We start from the raw sequence: 15,224 nt of genomic DNA, 5'->3' as shown, positions 1-15,224 counted from the left end.
TTTATTACCTGGAGTGATGGAGTGACAGCAGTGGGAATGGCACGGTGGCTCTCCACCAGGGCTGTTTGGCCCCCCAGGAGATGTGTGGCAACGTCCGGAGACATTTTGGGTTATCACGACTGAAGGGTTATTACTGGCATCTGGCGGCTGAGGCCAGGGATGTTCTTACGCACCCTACAGTGCTACAGGACAGCCCTCCACACGAGAATTGCCTGTTCTCGTCACAATTATCACTAAATTTGACATTTAGTGCAGAAGTGGAGGAACCCTGGAAGGAGAGAAGGGGCGTATTTGAGAAATATTTAGGAGGCGTAAGGGACAGGAGTTGGAGATTTTTGAAACGGAGATGGGGAAAGGGTGCAGTTGAGGGCAATGTCAAGCTCTCTGAGTTGATGGTAGTGTCATTTACCAAAATAAGGGATATAGGAAAGGAGCCATTTGGAGTGAGTAGGTGGTGAGATCAGTTTGGGACACACTGAATCAGCCTGAGATGTGTGTGTCTATGTCCCCCTGTAGACTGGACCATTTGAGGGCAAGGACTAGATCTGATCCATGTGCAAAGCCCCTGCACATGACCTGGCCCAAAGCGGGAGCTTCGGAAATGTTGGTGGAAATAAGGCCCAGGGGGAGTGAGAGGTGGTTGAACCTGACCCTTCTTTCTGCCCACCCCACCTCCTGGCCCCAGAGCTCTGGCACCCTGACGTCTGGTCTTCTCCTTGAGCATCCTGTCTCTCCCACAGAGAACCTCTGGAGCTCCTACCTGACCAAGGGGGTGATTGTGGAAAGGCGTGGGATGCCCTCGGTGGGCCTGGGAGATGGTACCCCTGTCGACATGGACCATCCCTATGTCTTCAGCGATATGACCTCCTACTTCACCCTGCTGGTTGGCATCTACTTCCCCTCAGTCACAGGTGAAGGGGAGCTCAGAAGGGGAGGACTCTGGCTGGGAGTGGATGGGTAGGGAGAGAGTCAGTCACGATGTGGGCAATTTCTGAGTCCAACAGCCCCATTACATAGGCAGGAGCCAACAGTTCAGTTCCCACTGGACAGACAGGTGAGGGAATTAAGGCCCGGAGAAGCCAAGTAACAAGCCCAAGGTCTCATAGGAGTCAGTGGACCAGGACTAGATCCCCGGCTTCCTGACTCTGAGGCTGATGTCCTTTCTTCTCAGTCTGTCTGGTCTCCTGTGGCTCCTGTCCTAGCTGCTCCTCTGTTCACAGGGATCATGGCTGGTTCTAACCGCTCTGGGGACCTGCGGGATGCCCAGAAGTCAATTCCCACTGGCACCATCCTGGCCATCGCCACCACCTCCGCTGTCTGTATCCTTCACTGGGGCTGGGACCACCGTGGGTGGGGAGGGCTAGACGGAGGGCTTCTGAAGCTGCCGCCTCACCTGGCTGGCTCAGGAGGGGTGGGGAGGAAGGACAGCGCCACCCTGGGGATTCTCCTTCATGCTCCGCTGCAGACATCAGCTCCGTTGTTCTGTTTGGGGCCTGCATCGAGGGGGTCGTCCTTCGGGACAAGTAAGTAAGGGGATCAGGGAGGATCCTGTTCTGGGGGGGCGGTGGGGCATGGAGGGCCGGGTTCTGGGAAACAGGCCTGGCAGGGTAGTTGAAACGTGGGCAAGGGGCCTTGTGGGAGGGAGGCCACAGGGCTTGCCTGTCAACTCACTTTCTTATAATTCACCTTTCTCTTGTCACTCCAACTCAAGAAGCATGAGCGGTGTCTGATTTCCTTTAAGATAACGATACTTTCCTTTCCTTTTTCTTTAAAATCTACTAATTCATTTACTACTTCCTGGATGTCTATGTGTTAGCTACTGTCCAGGGTTCTGGGGGCAGGGATAAATAACAAAGATAAATAACTAATGATGTTTGTTCTGAAGGAGCTCTTTGGAGCTGGTCACCATACTTGTCAACAGACTTGTAGGGGTGGCGATAAAGCAAAGCCTGGGGGTTATGGAGGCTGCGATCCAGTCCCAGAGGGTCGGGGAAGAGGAGATGCTGTGGGAGTGCCTTGTACACGCTTTCTCATCTCTCCTTCCCACTTTACGTGCTGAGTGGTAGAGACTACCTAGGAAAGTAGGAGGGGGAAGGGCACTCCAGGCAGTGGGAACAGCATGGCCAAAGTAGAGGGGACCAAGAGCCGTGTGTGCGTGCGCGCGCATGTAGGGGTACCAGTAGCTGTAAGCATTCAGGGCTTCTGGAGCACACACCTCTGGAGGGTGTGTGCATACACGACCAGCGGGGTGAAAACAGGAGGTCCTGTCACAGAAGTCAGTTTCCAAGGCGCCATTCTGGCTTCCAGGAAGTGGGGACATGAGGCTGGAGACCTAGGCTAGGGCCAGTCCTGGACGTCTGGGTTTTGGCGCCAGGAAACTGGAGCTTTACTTTATAAAAAATGGGGGAAACCCTGAAGGATTTTAAGCAGGGAGGTGACCTGGCCAAATGGGCAATTTGCATATATTACACCTATTAGCTTTTAGGGCAACTTAACCTCCATTTATCTCATTTCATTTCATCGTAGACCTCCCACAAGATTGCAAGGGATTCGGCAGGTCATTCAGGATAATCTTTCATCTGCTTCTTGAAGTCCTTTAGCAACGGCCCATCTGAGTGTACCTTTGCTTGCACACTGAAGGGACAGGGCTCTCTCTACCTACTGAGGTAGCATCTTCCATTTGAAGACAGTGTCATGTTAGAAAATGCTTTTCTTGATCCTCACACCACATACCATCACTACACGATGAGGCCAGAACCCCCATTTTTCAGATGGAGACACTGAGGTTCTAATAGTTTGAGATATCTGCCCAGGATGACGTAGTATTACACAATTGACCTCGTACTAGAATCACTATTGGGGGGAGGGGCGAGATAAGGGTAGGGGATTAAAAGGTAGAAACTACTATGTACAAAATAAATAAGCTACAAGGATATATTGTTCAGCACATGGAATATAGCAAATATTTTATAACTATAAGTGGAGTACAACTTTTAAAAATTGTGAACACCATGTCGTACACCTGAAACTTAAATAATCTTGAATATCAACTACACCTCAATAAAAAAAAAGTGTCACTCTTAGTACCACGTAGCAGGCACTGTGCCAAGTATTTTCCATATGTTATCTCCTTATTCCTCCCACCAATTGTGTGAGATAGGTTTATAATGATCCTCACTTTACAGCTGAAGAAACTGAGGCACAGAGAGGTTGAATGTCTCGCCCAAGGTCACACAGACAGAAAGTGCCCAGGTCATCAGGGGCTTTGTCTGTCCTTCTCCCCCGCACAGCCTAGCCTCGTAGTGGACGTACAGTTTGTCCCGCAGTTTGTGCGGGAGACCTTTGAAATCCAGGTGGCGGTGCTCACCCAGCATCTCTTGTCCCTTTGCTGCTTCATTCCAGGTTTGGCGAAGCTGTGAATGGCAACCTGGTGGTGGGCACCCTGGCCTGGCCGTCCCCCTGGGTTATTGTCATCGGATCCTTCTTCTCCACCTGCGGGGCTGGGCTGCAGAGCCTCACGGGGGCTCCACGCCTGCTGCAGGCCATCTCCCGCGATGGCATAGTGCCCTTCCTGCAGGTCAGCGGCAGGGGCAGGGTGTGGGGACAGCAGTCCACCGCCTACACCAGCCAGCCAGGCCCCTGCCCAGGGCGGCTACCCAGGGAGCAGAGGGCCCTGCTGCTCTGTGCCGCCACTAAGAAGAACGGGTGTGCCTTTGGGCCCAACATCAGGGCCATCTCTTTGGGCAGGGTTGTCCGCGCTTAGGGGAAAAATGAATGGTCCTCCTTTGGCCTCGTGATTGGGCGGGGTCTCAGGGAGGCAGCCAAAGGGCAAGTAAGAGGAGGGTGCTCTCTGTGGTACTTAAAAAAAAAAAAAGATTTATGGTGAACTCAGTCATGGCTGCTTGCTGGCCCCCTGCAGCTCCTCCTCCATGTGTCCCCTCCTTTTCCCCTTCAGGGATCATTTGAACTGCACTGCACTGGGGTACCAATGTCAGAGTGGGCGAGATACAGCAAAAACCTGGTATCCCCTTGGGTACATTTAAAGGATGAGAAATACAGCATCCTCTCCCTGCCTCTGCCGTACTGGTCTCCAAGACTGGAAGAGAGAGACAAGAAGTCCTTAAGGTCTCAGCCCCCTGTGATGGTTGCTCTGTCCTCAGGTTTTCGGCCACGGCAAAGCCAACGGAGAGCCAACGTGGGCCTTGCTTCTCACCGCCTGCATCTGCGAGATTGGCATCCTCATTGCATCCCTGGACGAGGTCGCCCCCATCCTCTCTATGTGCGTGCTGGCCTCTTGCCCTCCCCATCATCTCTGGGGGTCTCTCTACCTGGATCCTTCAGCTGTGACCCTGGACAGCCCACCCAAACACTTTAACAACCCCACTGTCGTAGAAACCTGTCCTTTGTTATACGGAGATTCACCCCCACATGCACCAGGGCATGTTGTAAGGGGATTTGGCCTTTGAACCTCTTCCTAAGCCCCAGAACATGACTCGGCCAGCTCCCCAGTTTCTTTTTCCCTTTCCTTTCTCTCCCTGTGCTTCTGACTCTGTCTCCCCTTGCATCTCTGTCTCTCCTGGGACCTTTCTGTGTTCTAGGTTCTTTCTGATGTGCTACATGTTCGTGAACCTGGCCTGTGCGGTACAGACGCTGCTGAGGACGCCTAACTGGCGGCCACGCTTTCGCTATTACCACTGGTGGGTGCCCGTTCCCCCTCCCTGCCCCAGAGGACCGTCCTCTCATCTCCCCCTCGCCCCAGCCCATCCCCTCCAGGTCTAAGGATCCCAAACTCCACTTTTCACAACTAGCATGAGAAAAGTCCTGGAGAAGGCCTCCTTATAATCACAAGTAGTAACATAACACTGTATAAACAGCCTCAGCCAGAGTCCCTCTCCTGTCAATAGAGCGCAACACCTTCCAGTCTTGACGAGGAAACCTCAGTTTCCTCAGCTGTGAAATGGGACAATAACTGCACCTACCTCATAGGCCCTTGTAAGCATTACACTGCTTGGCGCACGGAAGATGCTCCTTATGTGGGGCTGGACTTCTGATCGTTTTCCTTGATGGCTCTTTATCTTCACAATAGGCCTGTGGGGCAGACAGGGCAGGAATGATCACACTTGTTCTACCAAAGGGAAACGGAGGCTCCAATAGGGAAAGGTGGCCTAAGGCCACCCAGCAAGACTATGGCACACCTGGCCCAGAACCCAGGCTGCCTGCCCCCCATCTCAGTGCTACTGCTGTGCCAGTCACCTCTTCCCTGGGGTCACATTCCTCCTGGGAGATCTTGCCTCCAACTTTCCCCAGACACTCCTGCCTCAGAACCTCCCTGGCAGGGCGGTCTGGCAGGGTCTAAGGCACTGGGACAGGGCAGGGTGGTGACTTAGGAGTTGGGTGGGGCGAGGGGAGGCGCCCTGTCTGTGGCTGATCGTTCATCCAGAGGCCCCACGTCCCCGTGGTGCTCATGGAGATGACGGTGTGATGTCCCCTAGACCTGGCTGTAGCCTCCCAGGTCTCGCCCATGCCCCGCCCCATCTAACTCCTGCTGTCTGAGCCCAGGCACCAGTGACAGCCCCACCAGGGCTCAGAGGCCGGCTCTCCCTCCCCCCGTCCAGGACACTCTCGTTCCTGGGCATGAGCCTCTGCCTGGCCCTCATGTTCATCTGCTCCTGGTATTACGCCTTGGTGGCCATGCTCATTGCCGGACTCATCTACAAGTACATCGAGTACCGTGGGTAAGCGCGGGGAAGCGGGGAGGGCTGGGCGAGACTGAGGGATGGGAGGGGGTGAGGAGGGGAGAGAGAGGGGTGATGAGTGCTCGGGGGTGGGCGGTCGGGGGGATGAGGCAGGAAGTGGGAGAAGGTGGCACTAGAGTGGAGGGCAAAGGGTGATGGGATGGGATGGGGAGAGACGGAACAGGAGCAGGGGGAGGGGCTGAAGCTTTGAGAAATGGAGGTGGCAGGAGGGACCTCCTTTCTGAGCCTGAGATCGATGGCTCTGTGCTGGGGTGGCCACTTCAGGGTGGACGGCTCTCCCTGACTCTCCTTGGCTTTCTGCCTCTTGCGATCCCCCTTCCCGGCCCCAGGGCGGAGAAGGAGTGGGGCGATGGCATCCGAGGCCTGTCTCTCAGTGCGGCTCGCTACGCCCTGTTACGCCTAGAGGAAGGGCCCCCGCACACCAAGAACTGGAGGTCAGTGGTGGAGGCACAAGCGTGAGGGCTCAGCGGGGGGAGAGGCAGGGAGCAGGGCCCAACCCACCCCGCTTGCTTTGTTTTGGGGTTGCTGAGTGGTGTTCAGCCTTGTCTGAACCCTTCCCACCTACAACACCGAGGCTGAGCTGAGTTCCAGACATTTGTTCTCCGAAACCCCACCCGCCAGGCCAGTCTCCCGACCATCTATCCATCCATCCATTCATTCCATCATGCGTTAGAAAAGATATATGAACACGTGATCTATGCCCTGCCCCCTTCCCGTCTCTGGGGATGTAGTGAGCTCACAGTTCTGTGGACAAGGCATGCGCACAGACAGGTAAACGTTGTAGCATGTGGCATTTGCTCTGGGAGAGGTGAATCATCCACCTTGAGAGCTATAGGGCCTCTTAGAAATCTCTAGATGAATAACAATCTCCATTTTATCCACGTGACAGTCAGGGCCTAGAGAAGGTCTCAGGGGTCATGGAAGGCAGAACTGGACCCAGAATCTTCACCTCCTGCCTCTCAGCCCAGGGTGCTTTTCTAAAAAAAAAAAATACTTATTTAGTTCTGTCTGTGTTGGGTCTTCGTTTCTGTGCGAGGGCTGTCTCCAGTTGCGGCGAGTGGGGGCCACTCTTCATCGCGGTGCGTGGGCCTCTCACTGTCGCGGCCTCTCTTGCTGCGGAGCACAGGCTCCAGACGCGCAGGCTCAGTAATTGTGGCGCACGGGCCCAGTTGCTCTGCGGCATGTGGGATCCTCCCAGACCAGGGCTCGAACCCGTGTCCCCTGCATCGGCAGGCAGATTCTCAACCACTGCGCCACCAGGGAAGCCCCCCAGGGTGCTTTCTAACTGATTGCTCTGCAAGGCCAATCCCTCCTTCTTCTCCCTCAGGTTCGTTTTGCTAAGAGTAAGGCCTGGAACCCTGAACTATGCCTAGGACATCGTTGGCTTGTCCTTGCTGATGTCTACTAAACTGGGCTTCCAGAGACCGGGGCTTTGCATAATTTGTCTGTGAATCCTCAAATGCTTAGCACAGGGTCTAGCCCAGAGTAGGTGTTTAGAGAATGCTATTAAATTGATGGTGGCTGGCTGGCTGCAGTGGCTAAATGAATAAGGAAATGAACAGATAAATCAATGGGTAGATGGCTGAATGTGTATATGTACGGGAGGGTTGTTGGGTGAATAGGTGAATGTGTGAATGGATGGCGGTAGAAGGATGTGTAGGTAAGTTAACATGGATATGAGTGGGTAACTGAAGGATAAAATGGGTGGGGGGGTGGATGGAAACATGGGTGACTGAGGTAGATGGAGAGATGGATGGGTGGGTAGATGGATAGATGTGTGGGAGATGGTTGGATGTCTTGATACTCAAGGAAATGGATGGATGGATGTGTAGGTGGATGGGTGAGTGGTGGGTGTATAGGTGTACAGGAGTATGGAGGTCGTGTGGTTAGTGAACTCACCAGCGTATGGCGTACGGGTGTATGAGTTTATGGCGGTTGGGTAGGTGGTGGATGGATCATGTGACCTCGCACCCTCTTCAGGCCACAGCTGCTGGTGCTGGTGCGTGTGGACCAAGACCAGAATGTTGCACATCCACAGCTGCTCTCGCTGACCTCCCAGCTCAAGGCAGGGAAGGGCCTGACCATTGTGGGCTCTGTCCTTGAGGGCACCTTTCTGGACAACCATCCCCAGGCCCAGCGGGCGGAGGAGGTAAGTAGAGGCCCTGGTGGGGAGGGCGGAAGGATGCAGCACTCAGGAAGACAGTCCTTGCTCTTTTCCACTTTCCCTCCTACCACCTTTGCCATCAGCTGGGGCTCAGGCTTTTCTGTCCTCTTCCTCAGAAGAGGAGTCCAAGGGCTCAGCAAGTGAGTTCCTTAGAATCCAACTCACAGAACCAAAGACGATCAGAGCCGGAAGTGCCCATTTTATGGATAAGGAAACTGAGGCTTAGAGAAGTCAGGTCATTTGTTTAAGGACAGAAAACAGAGACTCACATTAAAACTGCTAGACCCCTACTCCACCTGCCGAAGCATAAGTCTTTTAAAGTGTTTTCACATAGGTGGACTCTTTTGGTCCCCACACCAAGTGGAGTCGGCAGGGTGAATACCCCTGTTTGGCCCAGGGAGAAACAGAGGCCCAGAGACGGAAAGCAGCTTGCTGGAAGTCACAAAGGTGGCTGGAAGCATAGTCAGGATTTGAACCCGGGTCCCTGACTCTGGGTCACCTGCTCTTGTTCTGATCCCCTGGTCCATGTCCACAGAGCAGTGCACACAGCCAGTGTGGGCTGGGGCAGCTGGGCTCTGCGTTAAGCGTCATTAACAGGTGTCTGGTGGGTGACAGGGGAAGTGGGTTCTGTCTGCGATTCAGGTCTCTCTCCTTTCGGGGCCATGGCTAGAAGTGGAGAGAGGAAAGGGGGCCTGAGGGAGGTGAGATGAGAGGGGGAGGGACACACCTAATGGCTTGCGACAGTTGCTGTTTCTGCCTCACTGGGCCGTTCACACTGATCTGTCAGGGCCCAGGGCTGGAGGCCTCCACTGGTCCGTTTAATTCAACTTGCAGTGGCTGCAAATGTGCTGTGTACCGGGCACCAGGCTAGGCCCCGGGGGACGTGGAGAGGTAGATGACCAAATCTCAGCCCTCAAGGTGGTCACAGGCTGGTGGGGAAGATAGAACACACACAGAAGGCTCTCAAACCCGTCTGAGGTTAGAGTGAATAACTGCAGAGCAATAGAATGTGTTGAGTGTTTAGGATCTCTCAGGCTGTATATACTAAGCTCTACTCACATCATGTTATGTCATCCACCCTCTTCCTGGACGAGGTAGCTGTCACGATGCCCATTTGATTGATGAGAAATCTGAGGCTCACAGAGGGAGGTGATTTGCCCAACATTGCTCTGCAGTTATTAACTCTAGCGTAGCACCTGTCAACCTCAGGTGGGCTTGAGAGCCTTCTGTGTACGTTCTGTCTTCCCAACCAGCCTGTGACCAGCTTGAGGGCTGGGGTTTGGTCTTGTGCCTCTCCATCTCCCCTGGGGCCTGGCCCGGTGCACAGCGCATTCTCAGCCACTGCATGCTGAATTAAACAGGCGGGGGCAGAGATAGAAATAGGAGCCCTCTCTTTTTTTTTTTCTCTCTTTTTTATTTTTGGCTGCGTTGGGTCTTCGTTGCTGTGCGCCGGCTTTCTCTGGTTGCGGCGAGCGGGGGCTACTCTTCGTTGCGGTGCGTGGGCTTCTCATTGCGGTGGATTCTCTTGTTGCGGAGCGTGGGCTCTAGGCATGCGGGCTTCAGTAGTTGTGGCACGCGGGCTCAGTAGTTATGGCTCATGGGCTCTAGAGCGCAGGCTCAGTAGTTGTGGCGCACGGGCTTAGTTGCTCCGCGGCATGTGGGATCTTCCCGGACCAGGGCTCGAACCCGTGTCCCCTGCATTGGCAGGGGGGTTCTTAACTACTGCGCCACCAGGGAAGCCCAGGAGCCCTTTCTGTTTGACATCAGAGGCTTGGTTAAGAGTGTGAAGGATGGCGTCAGACCCCCGGACTTGAACTTCTACAGTAACATCCATTATCTGTATGGCCTGAAGCAAGTCTTAATTTCTCTGAGCCTCAATTTCCTTACTTATAAAGTGAGAGTAATAAGAACACTTCCCTCATTGTGCAGATTGAATGTGCGTTTTAAATGCTTACTGTCATGCTGACTTTTAAAAGCTGTTAAAAACCAAATTGTCTGGCTATGCAGAGGGGCCCAGTTTCATCGTGGTTTGGGTGGACGGGTGGTGTCTGAGGAAGGTGATGGTTGAGTTGGGCCAGGCAGAGTGTCATGGACAATGGGGTCGGCCGGGGAGGGGCTCTGGGTGGTGGGTGAGAGCTTGCAGGGGGACTGTGTGAGCAACGGCAGGACAGTGGGAAGCGTGGTGTCCCAACATGAAGAGCTCTGACTGAGCAGCGGGGAACGGGGGCCACAGGTGACGGGGTGCCAGAGGCCGACATGCTCAGAGCTGAGCTTCAGGAATGGAGGGCTGATGGCGGGGAGAGATGGGGGCTAGGGAGGCTGCAAGGGGCTGGGCAGGGCTAGGGAGGCCTGAGGCTGGTCCTTTTCTGAGCCCTCCCCTCCCCGCAGTCCATCCGGCGCCTGATGGAGGCAGAGAAGGTGAAGGGCTTCTGCCAGGTAGTGATCTCCTCCAACCTGCGAGATGGTGTGTCCCACCTGATTCAGTCCGGGGGCCTCGGGGGGCTGCAGCACAACACCGTGCTCGTTGGCTGGCCCCGAAACTGGCGGCAGAAGGAGGCTCATCAGACGTGGAGGAACTTCATTGGTAAAGCTGTGTGGGCTCGGGGTGGTAGAGGCCTGGGTGTGGGGGGCGGTCCTTCTTTGGGCCTGGGGATCATTTCCCAGGCGTGACAGGTATGGAGTCGGCATATGCAGGTGATGGCGTTCAAAGCCTCCCATGTGCCAGGCACTGTGCGGGGAGCCCAGGGACTCAGGTGTGGAGGAGACAGTCTTGGCTCCGGCAGGGTTCACAACCCTGGCAGGAAGACAGTGCAGGGAGTGGGAAGAGCTACAGCTTTGAAGTCGCTGAGGCCCGGGTCTACATCTCCCCTCTGGCCCTTCCTCGCTGTGTGACTGTTCACAAGTGCCTCACCCTCTCTGGGCATCAGATGCCTTGGTAGTAGTGGGTACTAAGTAATACAATAACTAACACAGACTGTGCTCTGTGTGCCAGACAAGTGGAGGCTTTCTCTCATTCTCAGCAGGCCTGTGAGGGCTGGGCATTGCTGCCTCCATTTTATTGGTGTGAAACTGAGGCACGGAGAGATTAAGGTCACGCAGCTGGTAAACCCTGAGGCGGCTTTACCGGTAGATCCTAGTTAGAAGGTGGTTGGGAGGATTAAGTGAGCCCTGCGTGGTCGAGTTCTTAATCAGAAAGGGCAGGTGTTGTTATCACCACTCGAACGGTGGGGAAACGGAGGCCCAGAGAGGCTTCCCCAAATTCAAACAAGCGATGAGGCCCAGGTAGGTGGGGTTTTTCTGACTCCTCAGCCCAAGGCCAAGGCGGGATGGGGTGGGGGTGGGGTGCTGGGTGCCAGAAGGGGACCAGGGTCACTGTTTTACCGTCTGGCCATCTCTTTGGTCTCCTCCAGAGCTGGTCCGGGAAACCACGGCCGGTCACCTGGCTCTGCTGGTCACCAAGAACGTTTCCATGTTTCCTGGTAACCCGGAGCGCTTCTCGGAGGGCAGCATCGACGTCTGGTGGATTGTGCACGACGGCGGCATGCTCATGCTGCTGCCCTTCCTGCTGCGGCACCACAAGGTGCGCATGCGTGTGCGTGAGTGCGCGTCTGCGCGTTTGTGTGCTCGTGCCCACATCCATGGGCGGGGTTTCTGGGCTCCGGAAGGGGCCAGCCTCCACGTGAGCTCCTGGGAAAGGGCTCCAATCCCCTCCTTAATTCTGAGGTGCTGGGAACTGAAGGTGTCTCCCCTTGCAGATGTCCTTGAATTATAAAGGAGAGCAATGTTTAATTCAATCGAGTGATGCTTTAATGAGGGGACCCTCATCTACGCAGAGGCGTTTTTCAAAACTTTTTTTTTTTGCGGTACGCGGGCCTCTCACTGTTGTGGCCTCTCCCGTTGTGGAGCACAGGCTCCGGACGCGCAGGCTCCGCGGCCATGGCTCACAGGCTCCGCGGCATGTAGGAACCTCCCGGACCGGGGCACGAACCCGCGTCCCCTGCATCGGCAGGCGGACTCTCAACCACCGCGCCACCAGGGAAGCCCCGCAGAGGCGTTTTTCAAAACTTTGTTTTTTGCGGTACGCGGGCCTCTCACTGTTGTGGCCTCTCCCGTTGTGGAGCACAGGCTCCGGACGCGCAGGCTCCGCGGCCATGGCTCACAGGCTCCGCGGCATGTAGGAACCTCCCGGACCGGGGCACGAACCCGCGTCCCCTGCATCGGCAGGCGGACTCTCAACCACCGCGCCACCAGGGAAGCCCCGCAGAGGCGTTTTTCAAAACTTTGTTTTTTGCGGTACGCGGGCCTCTCACTGTTGTGGCCTCTCCCGTTGTGGAGCACAGGCTCCGGACGCGCAGGCTCCGCGGCCATGGCTCACAGGCTCCGCGGCATGTAGGAACCTCCCGGACCGGGGCACGAACCCGCGTCCCCTGCATCGGCAGGCGGACTCTCAACCACCGCGCCACCAGGGAAGCCCCGCAGAGGCGTTTTTGTAGGGAGCGGCCTTTGAGATAGAGGATTGGGGGGGCTGCATGTATGTGTGGGAAGGTGCGTGGGAAGGGTGAGGGACAGGGTCCTGTCTACGTTCTGGCCCTGGGTCTCTGCACTGCACCTGGGCTGGACCTTTCTGGGTCCCTTTCACCACTCCAGGTCTGGCGGAAGTGCAAGATGCGAATCTTCACTGTGGCCCAGATGGACGACAATAGCATCCAGATGAAGAAGGATTTGACCACATTTCTGTACCATTTACGTATCACCGCGGAGGTCGAAGTGGTGGAGATGGTGAGTCCCCAGGAGCCACCTCTGACGTTTTGGAATCCCTTCTGGACTCTTTCCCTTTGGCCCCAGAACCAAATGGGGAACTCCAACTCCCATCAGCTTGTGATGCTGGATCCCTTCCCTGCCTCCACTTTTTAGCCTCTCACGTATTCACCCGAAAGCCCACCCATCCATCCATCCATACACCCTTCTCTCCTTCGTAAGAACAGCCATGTCTAATTAATGATGCTTACTACATGCGAGGCACTGTCCTATGCACTTTATGTATGTTACTTCTCACAGCAATCAATGAAATAGATACAATTATCAGCATTTCCGTTTTACAGATTAGGCAGTTGAGGCACAGGAAGGTTAAGTAATTTGCCCCGAACACACACTAAGTGGCAGGGCCAGGATTCAACCCCAAGCAGACTGGCTCTAGAGTCCATGCTCCTCACACTCACATTCTACAGCCTCTTGTCTGTCCGTTCCTCTCAGCTTATTTATCCATTTACCCATCTCTCTGTGTATTCATTAATCCACCCACATATCCATTAATGTATTTATTCACTCACTCATCCATTCATCCATGTACAAAATTCATTCATCTCTGTGTTCCTTTTTATATTTCTCCCCCGTCTCCATTCACCCAGGTAATTAATTAATCCACTCATTCATTAATTCACCCATTCATTCGCCCGGTCCTGTGCTTGGCTGAGGAGGGATTGAGCCGCATTGCCTTCAAAGAGCATCGCCCTCTGCTTTGTCCTTGCCTCCCACAACTGTTGATTAAACTAGGTCATTGGATAGGGAAACCCTAGGTTGGCAGAAAGAAGGGGGCCTGCCTCCCTCCCCTTGGCCTTGCGCCTAAGCTCATACTTTCCCCCCCTTTCCCCTCCTCCACCCCATCTCCACCCCTGCCTGCCCACAGCATGAAAGTGACATCTCAGCTTACACCTACGAGAAGACGTTGGTGATGGAGCAGCGTTCCCAGATCCTCAAGCAGATGCATTTAACCAAGAATGAGCGGGAGAGGGAGGTGAGGTTGCCCTGGCTGGGCTCGGAGAGTCTCAAGCTGCTGCCAGCTCTGGGTGTGCACAGGTTTGGGATGGCCCAATCCTGGCCATTGGCACTGCCACCTTCTGGCACTGGGTTCCCCAGCAGCAGGGGTACACACAGTGGCTGCATCTCTCAAGCCTCCCAGCCAGGATGCAGAGGGGCTTTGGCATGCGTGACAGACCTTCCGCTCACTATGTGACTTCTGGGGCCCAAGGGAGAATAGTGGATGTTAAATATGTATGGATGATGATTCCTCAGGGGCGTGGGCTGCCAGTGTGGGGGACAAGGGATTATGTGATAGACCCTTAGAGAGTCTTAGAGAGTGGGTAACAGATGGATATTTCAGGATGCAGCTGATGACGACAGTTGGGGGCAAACCTCCAACTGGGTTCTCAGGGGTAACAATGATGAGCTCTCATGGGGTATGGGTGTAAGATCTCCCCAGTGTGGGTAATGTGGGACCACTAGCCCTATGGCATTTGAATGAAAGCCCCACCCCAGGGAGTAGGGGTCCTTGGGGAAATGAGCTATGGTACCCTGGTGGTTGGGGACAGAAGAGATCTTGGAGGTGGGTGACAGTAAAATTGTAAGAAATGGCATGTGCTCTGACCAGTCAGAACTGGCACTGGACCGTAGTGCTAAGGTAGAGCCCAGCTGGACCAGGTGTTAACCCTTTGGTTGCTGGATAGTGGAGAGGCCAGGGGTCCTGGAGAGGGGTTGGAGTGGCCAGGTCAGTGGCGGCAATAGCTATTTGATGTGGAAGCATTGCAATAGTTTAACAACTGGTAGGGGTCCCGAAAGTGCACATCCTGGCTGAACATCAGCTCTGGGGGTAGCTCTTTGCAGGCCATGGGTAGTGATTTCCAGCAGAGCTGGCACCAACATGTGTCACTCCCTAGATCCAGAGTATCACAGATGAGTCTCGGGGCTCAATCCGGAGAAAGAATCCAGCCAACACTCGGCTCCGCCTCAACGTCCCAGAAGAGACAGCTGGTGACAGTGAGGAGAAGCCGGAAGAGGAGGTATGCAGCGGGGGTGGTTTGGCTCCAGCCAGTGCGAGCAGGAACTTTGGCCTCCAAAGGAGTCACATGTTGTCCCTTCTTTTATCCCTCAGGTGCAGCTGATCCATGACCAGAGTGCTCCCAGCTGCCCCAGCAGCTCACCGTCCCCTGGGGAGGAGCCCGAACGGGAGGGCGAGGCAGATCCAGAGAAAGTGCATCTCACCTGGACCAAGGACAAATCTGTGGCAGAGAAGAACAAGGGCCCCAGTCCTGTCTCCTCAGAGGGCATCAAGGACTTCTTCAGCATGAAGCCGTACGGGCCTGGGGGCTAAGGGCTAGGGTCTGGGGTGAGCCTACAGGGTCCTTGCTCCCCATGGCAGAGCAAATGAGCAGAAGGGGTCCTGGCCTGGTAGTCGGAAGACCCTGCCCAGACCTTGTTTTGGTTTCCCCATTTGAGGACTCAGATTGGGCTTGATTGCTAAGGGTCAG

The 15,224-nt window shown here is 55.0% G+C and overlaps 1 protein-coding gene across 2 annotated transcripts in view; it reads left to right on the top strand.

Annotated features, from left to right (window-relative positions):
- SLC12A5 (solute carrier family 12 member 5) overlaps positions 1-15,224 on the top strand; it is a 38,591-nt gene that overhangs the window by 19,984 nt on the left and 3,383 nt on the right. For both annotated transcript variants that reach the window (XM_024746863.1, XM_024746862.1), the window contains exons 9-23: positions 741-911; positions 1,221-1,319; positions 1,466-1,523; positions 3,403-3,577; positions 4,161-4,279; positions 4,599-4,697; positions 5,616-5,735; positions 6,086-6,190; positions 7,737-7,905; positions 10,309-10,504; positions 11,331-11,500; positions 12,568-12,699; positions 13,607-13,714; positions 14,634-14,756; positions 14,849-15,048. In XM_024746863.1, coding sequence (XP_024602631.1) covers positions 741-911; positions 1,221-1,319; positions 1,466-1,523; positions 3,403-3,577; positions 4,161-4,279; positions 4,599-4,697; positions 5,616-5,735; positions 6,086-6,190; positions 7,737-7,905; positions 10,309-10,504; positions 11,331-11,500; positions 12,568-12,699; positions 13,607-13,714; positions 14,634-14,756; positions 14,849-15,048 — 2,044 coding nt within the window. The remainder of the gene's footprint in view (positions 1-740; positions 912-1,220; positions 1,320-1,465; positions 1,524-3,402; positions 3,578-4,160; positions 4,280-4,598; positions 4,698-5,615; positions 5,736-6,085; positions 6,191-7,736; positions 7,906-10,308; positions 10,505-11,330; positions 11,501-12,567; positions 12,700-13,606; positions 13,715-14,633; positions 14,757-14,848; positions 15,049-15,224) is intronic.

This window comes from Neophocaena asiaeorientalis, unplaced genomic scaffold, assembly GCF_003031525.2.
Source record: "Neophocaena asiaeorientalis asiaeorientalis breed wild unplaced genomic scaffold, Neophocaena_asiaeorientalis_V1.1 scaffold132, whole genome shotgun sequence".
Lineage (NCBI taxonomy): Eukaryota > Metazoa > Chordata > Mammalia > Artiodactyla > Phocoenidae > Neophocaena > Neophocaena asiaeorientalis.
Note: the sequence above shows the minus strand (reverse complement) of the source record. Positions and strands in the feature narration are given on the sequence as shown.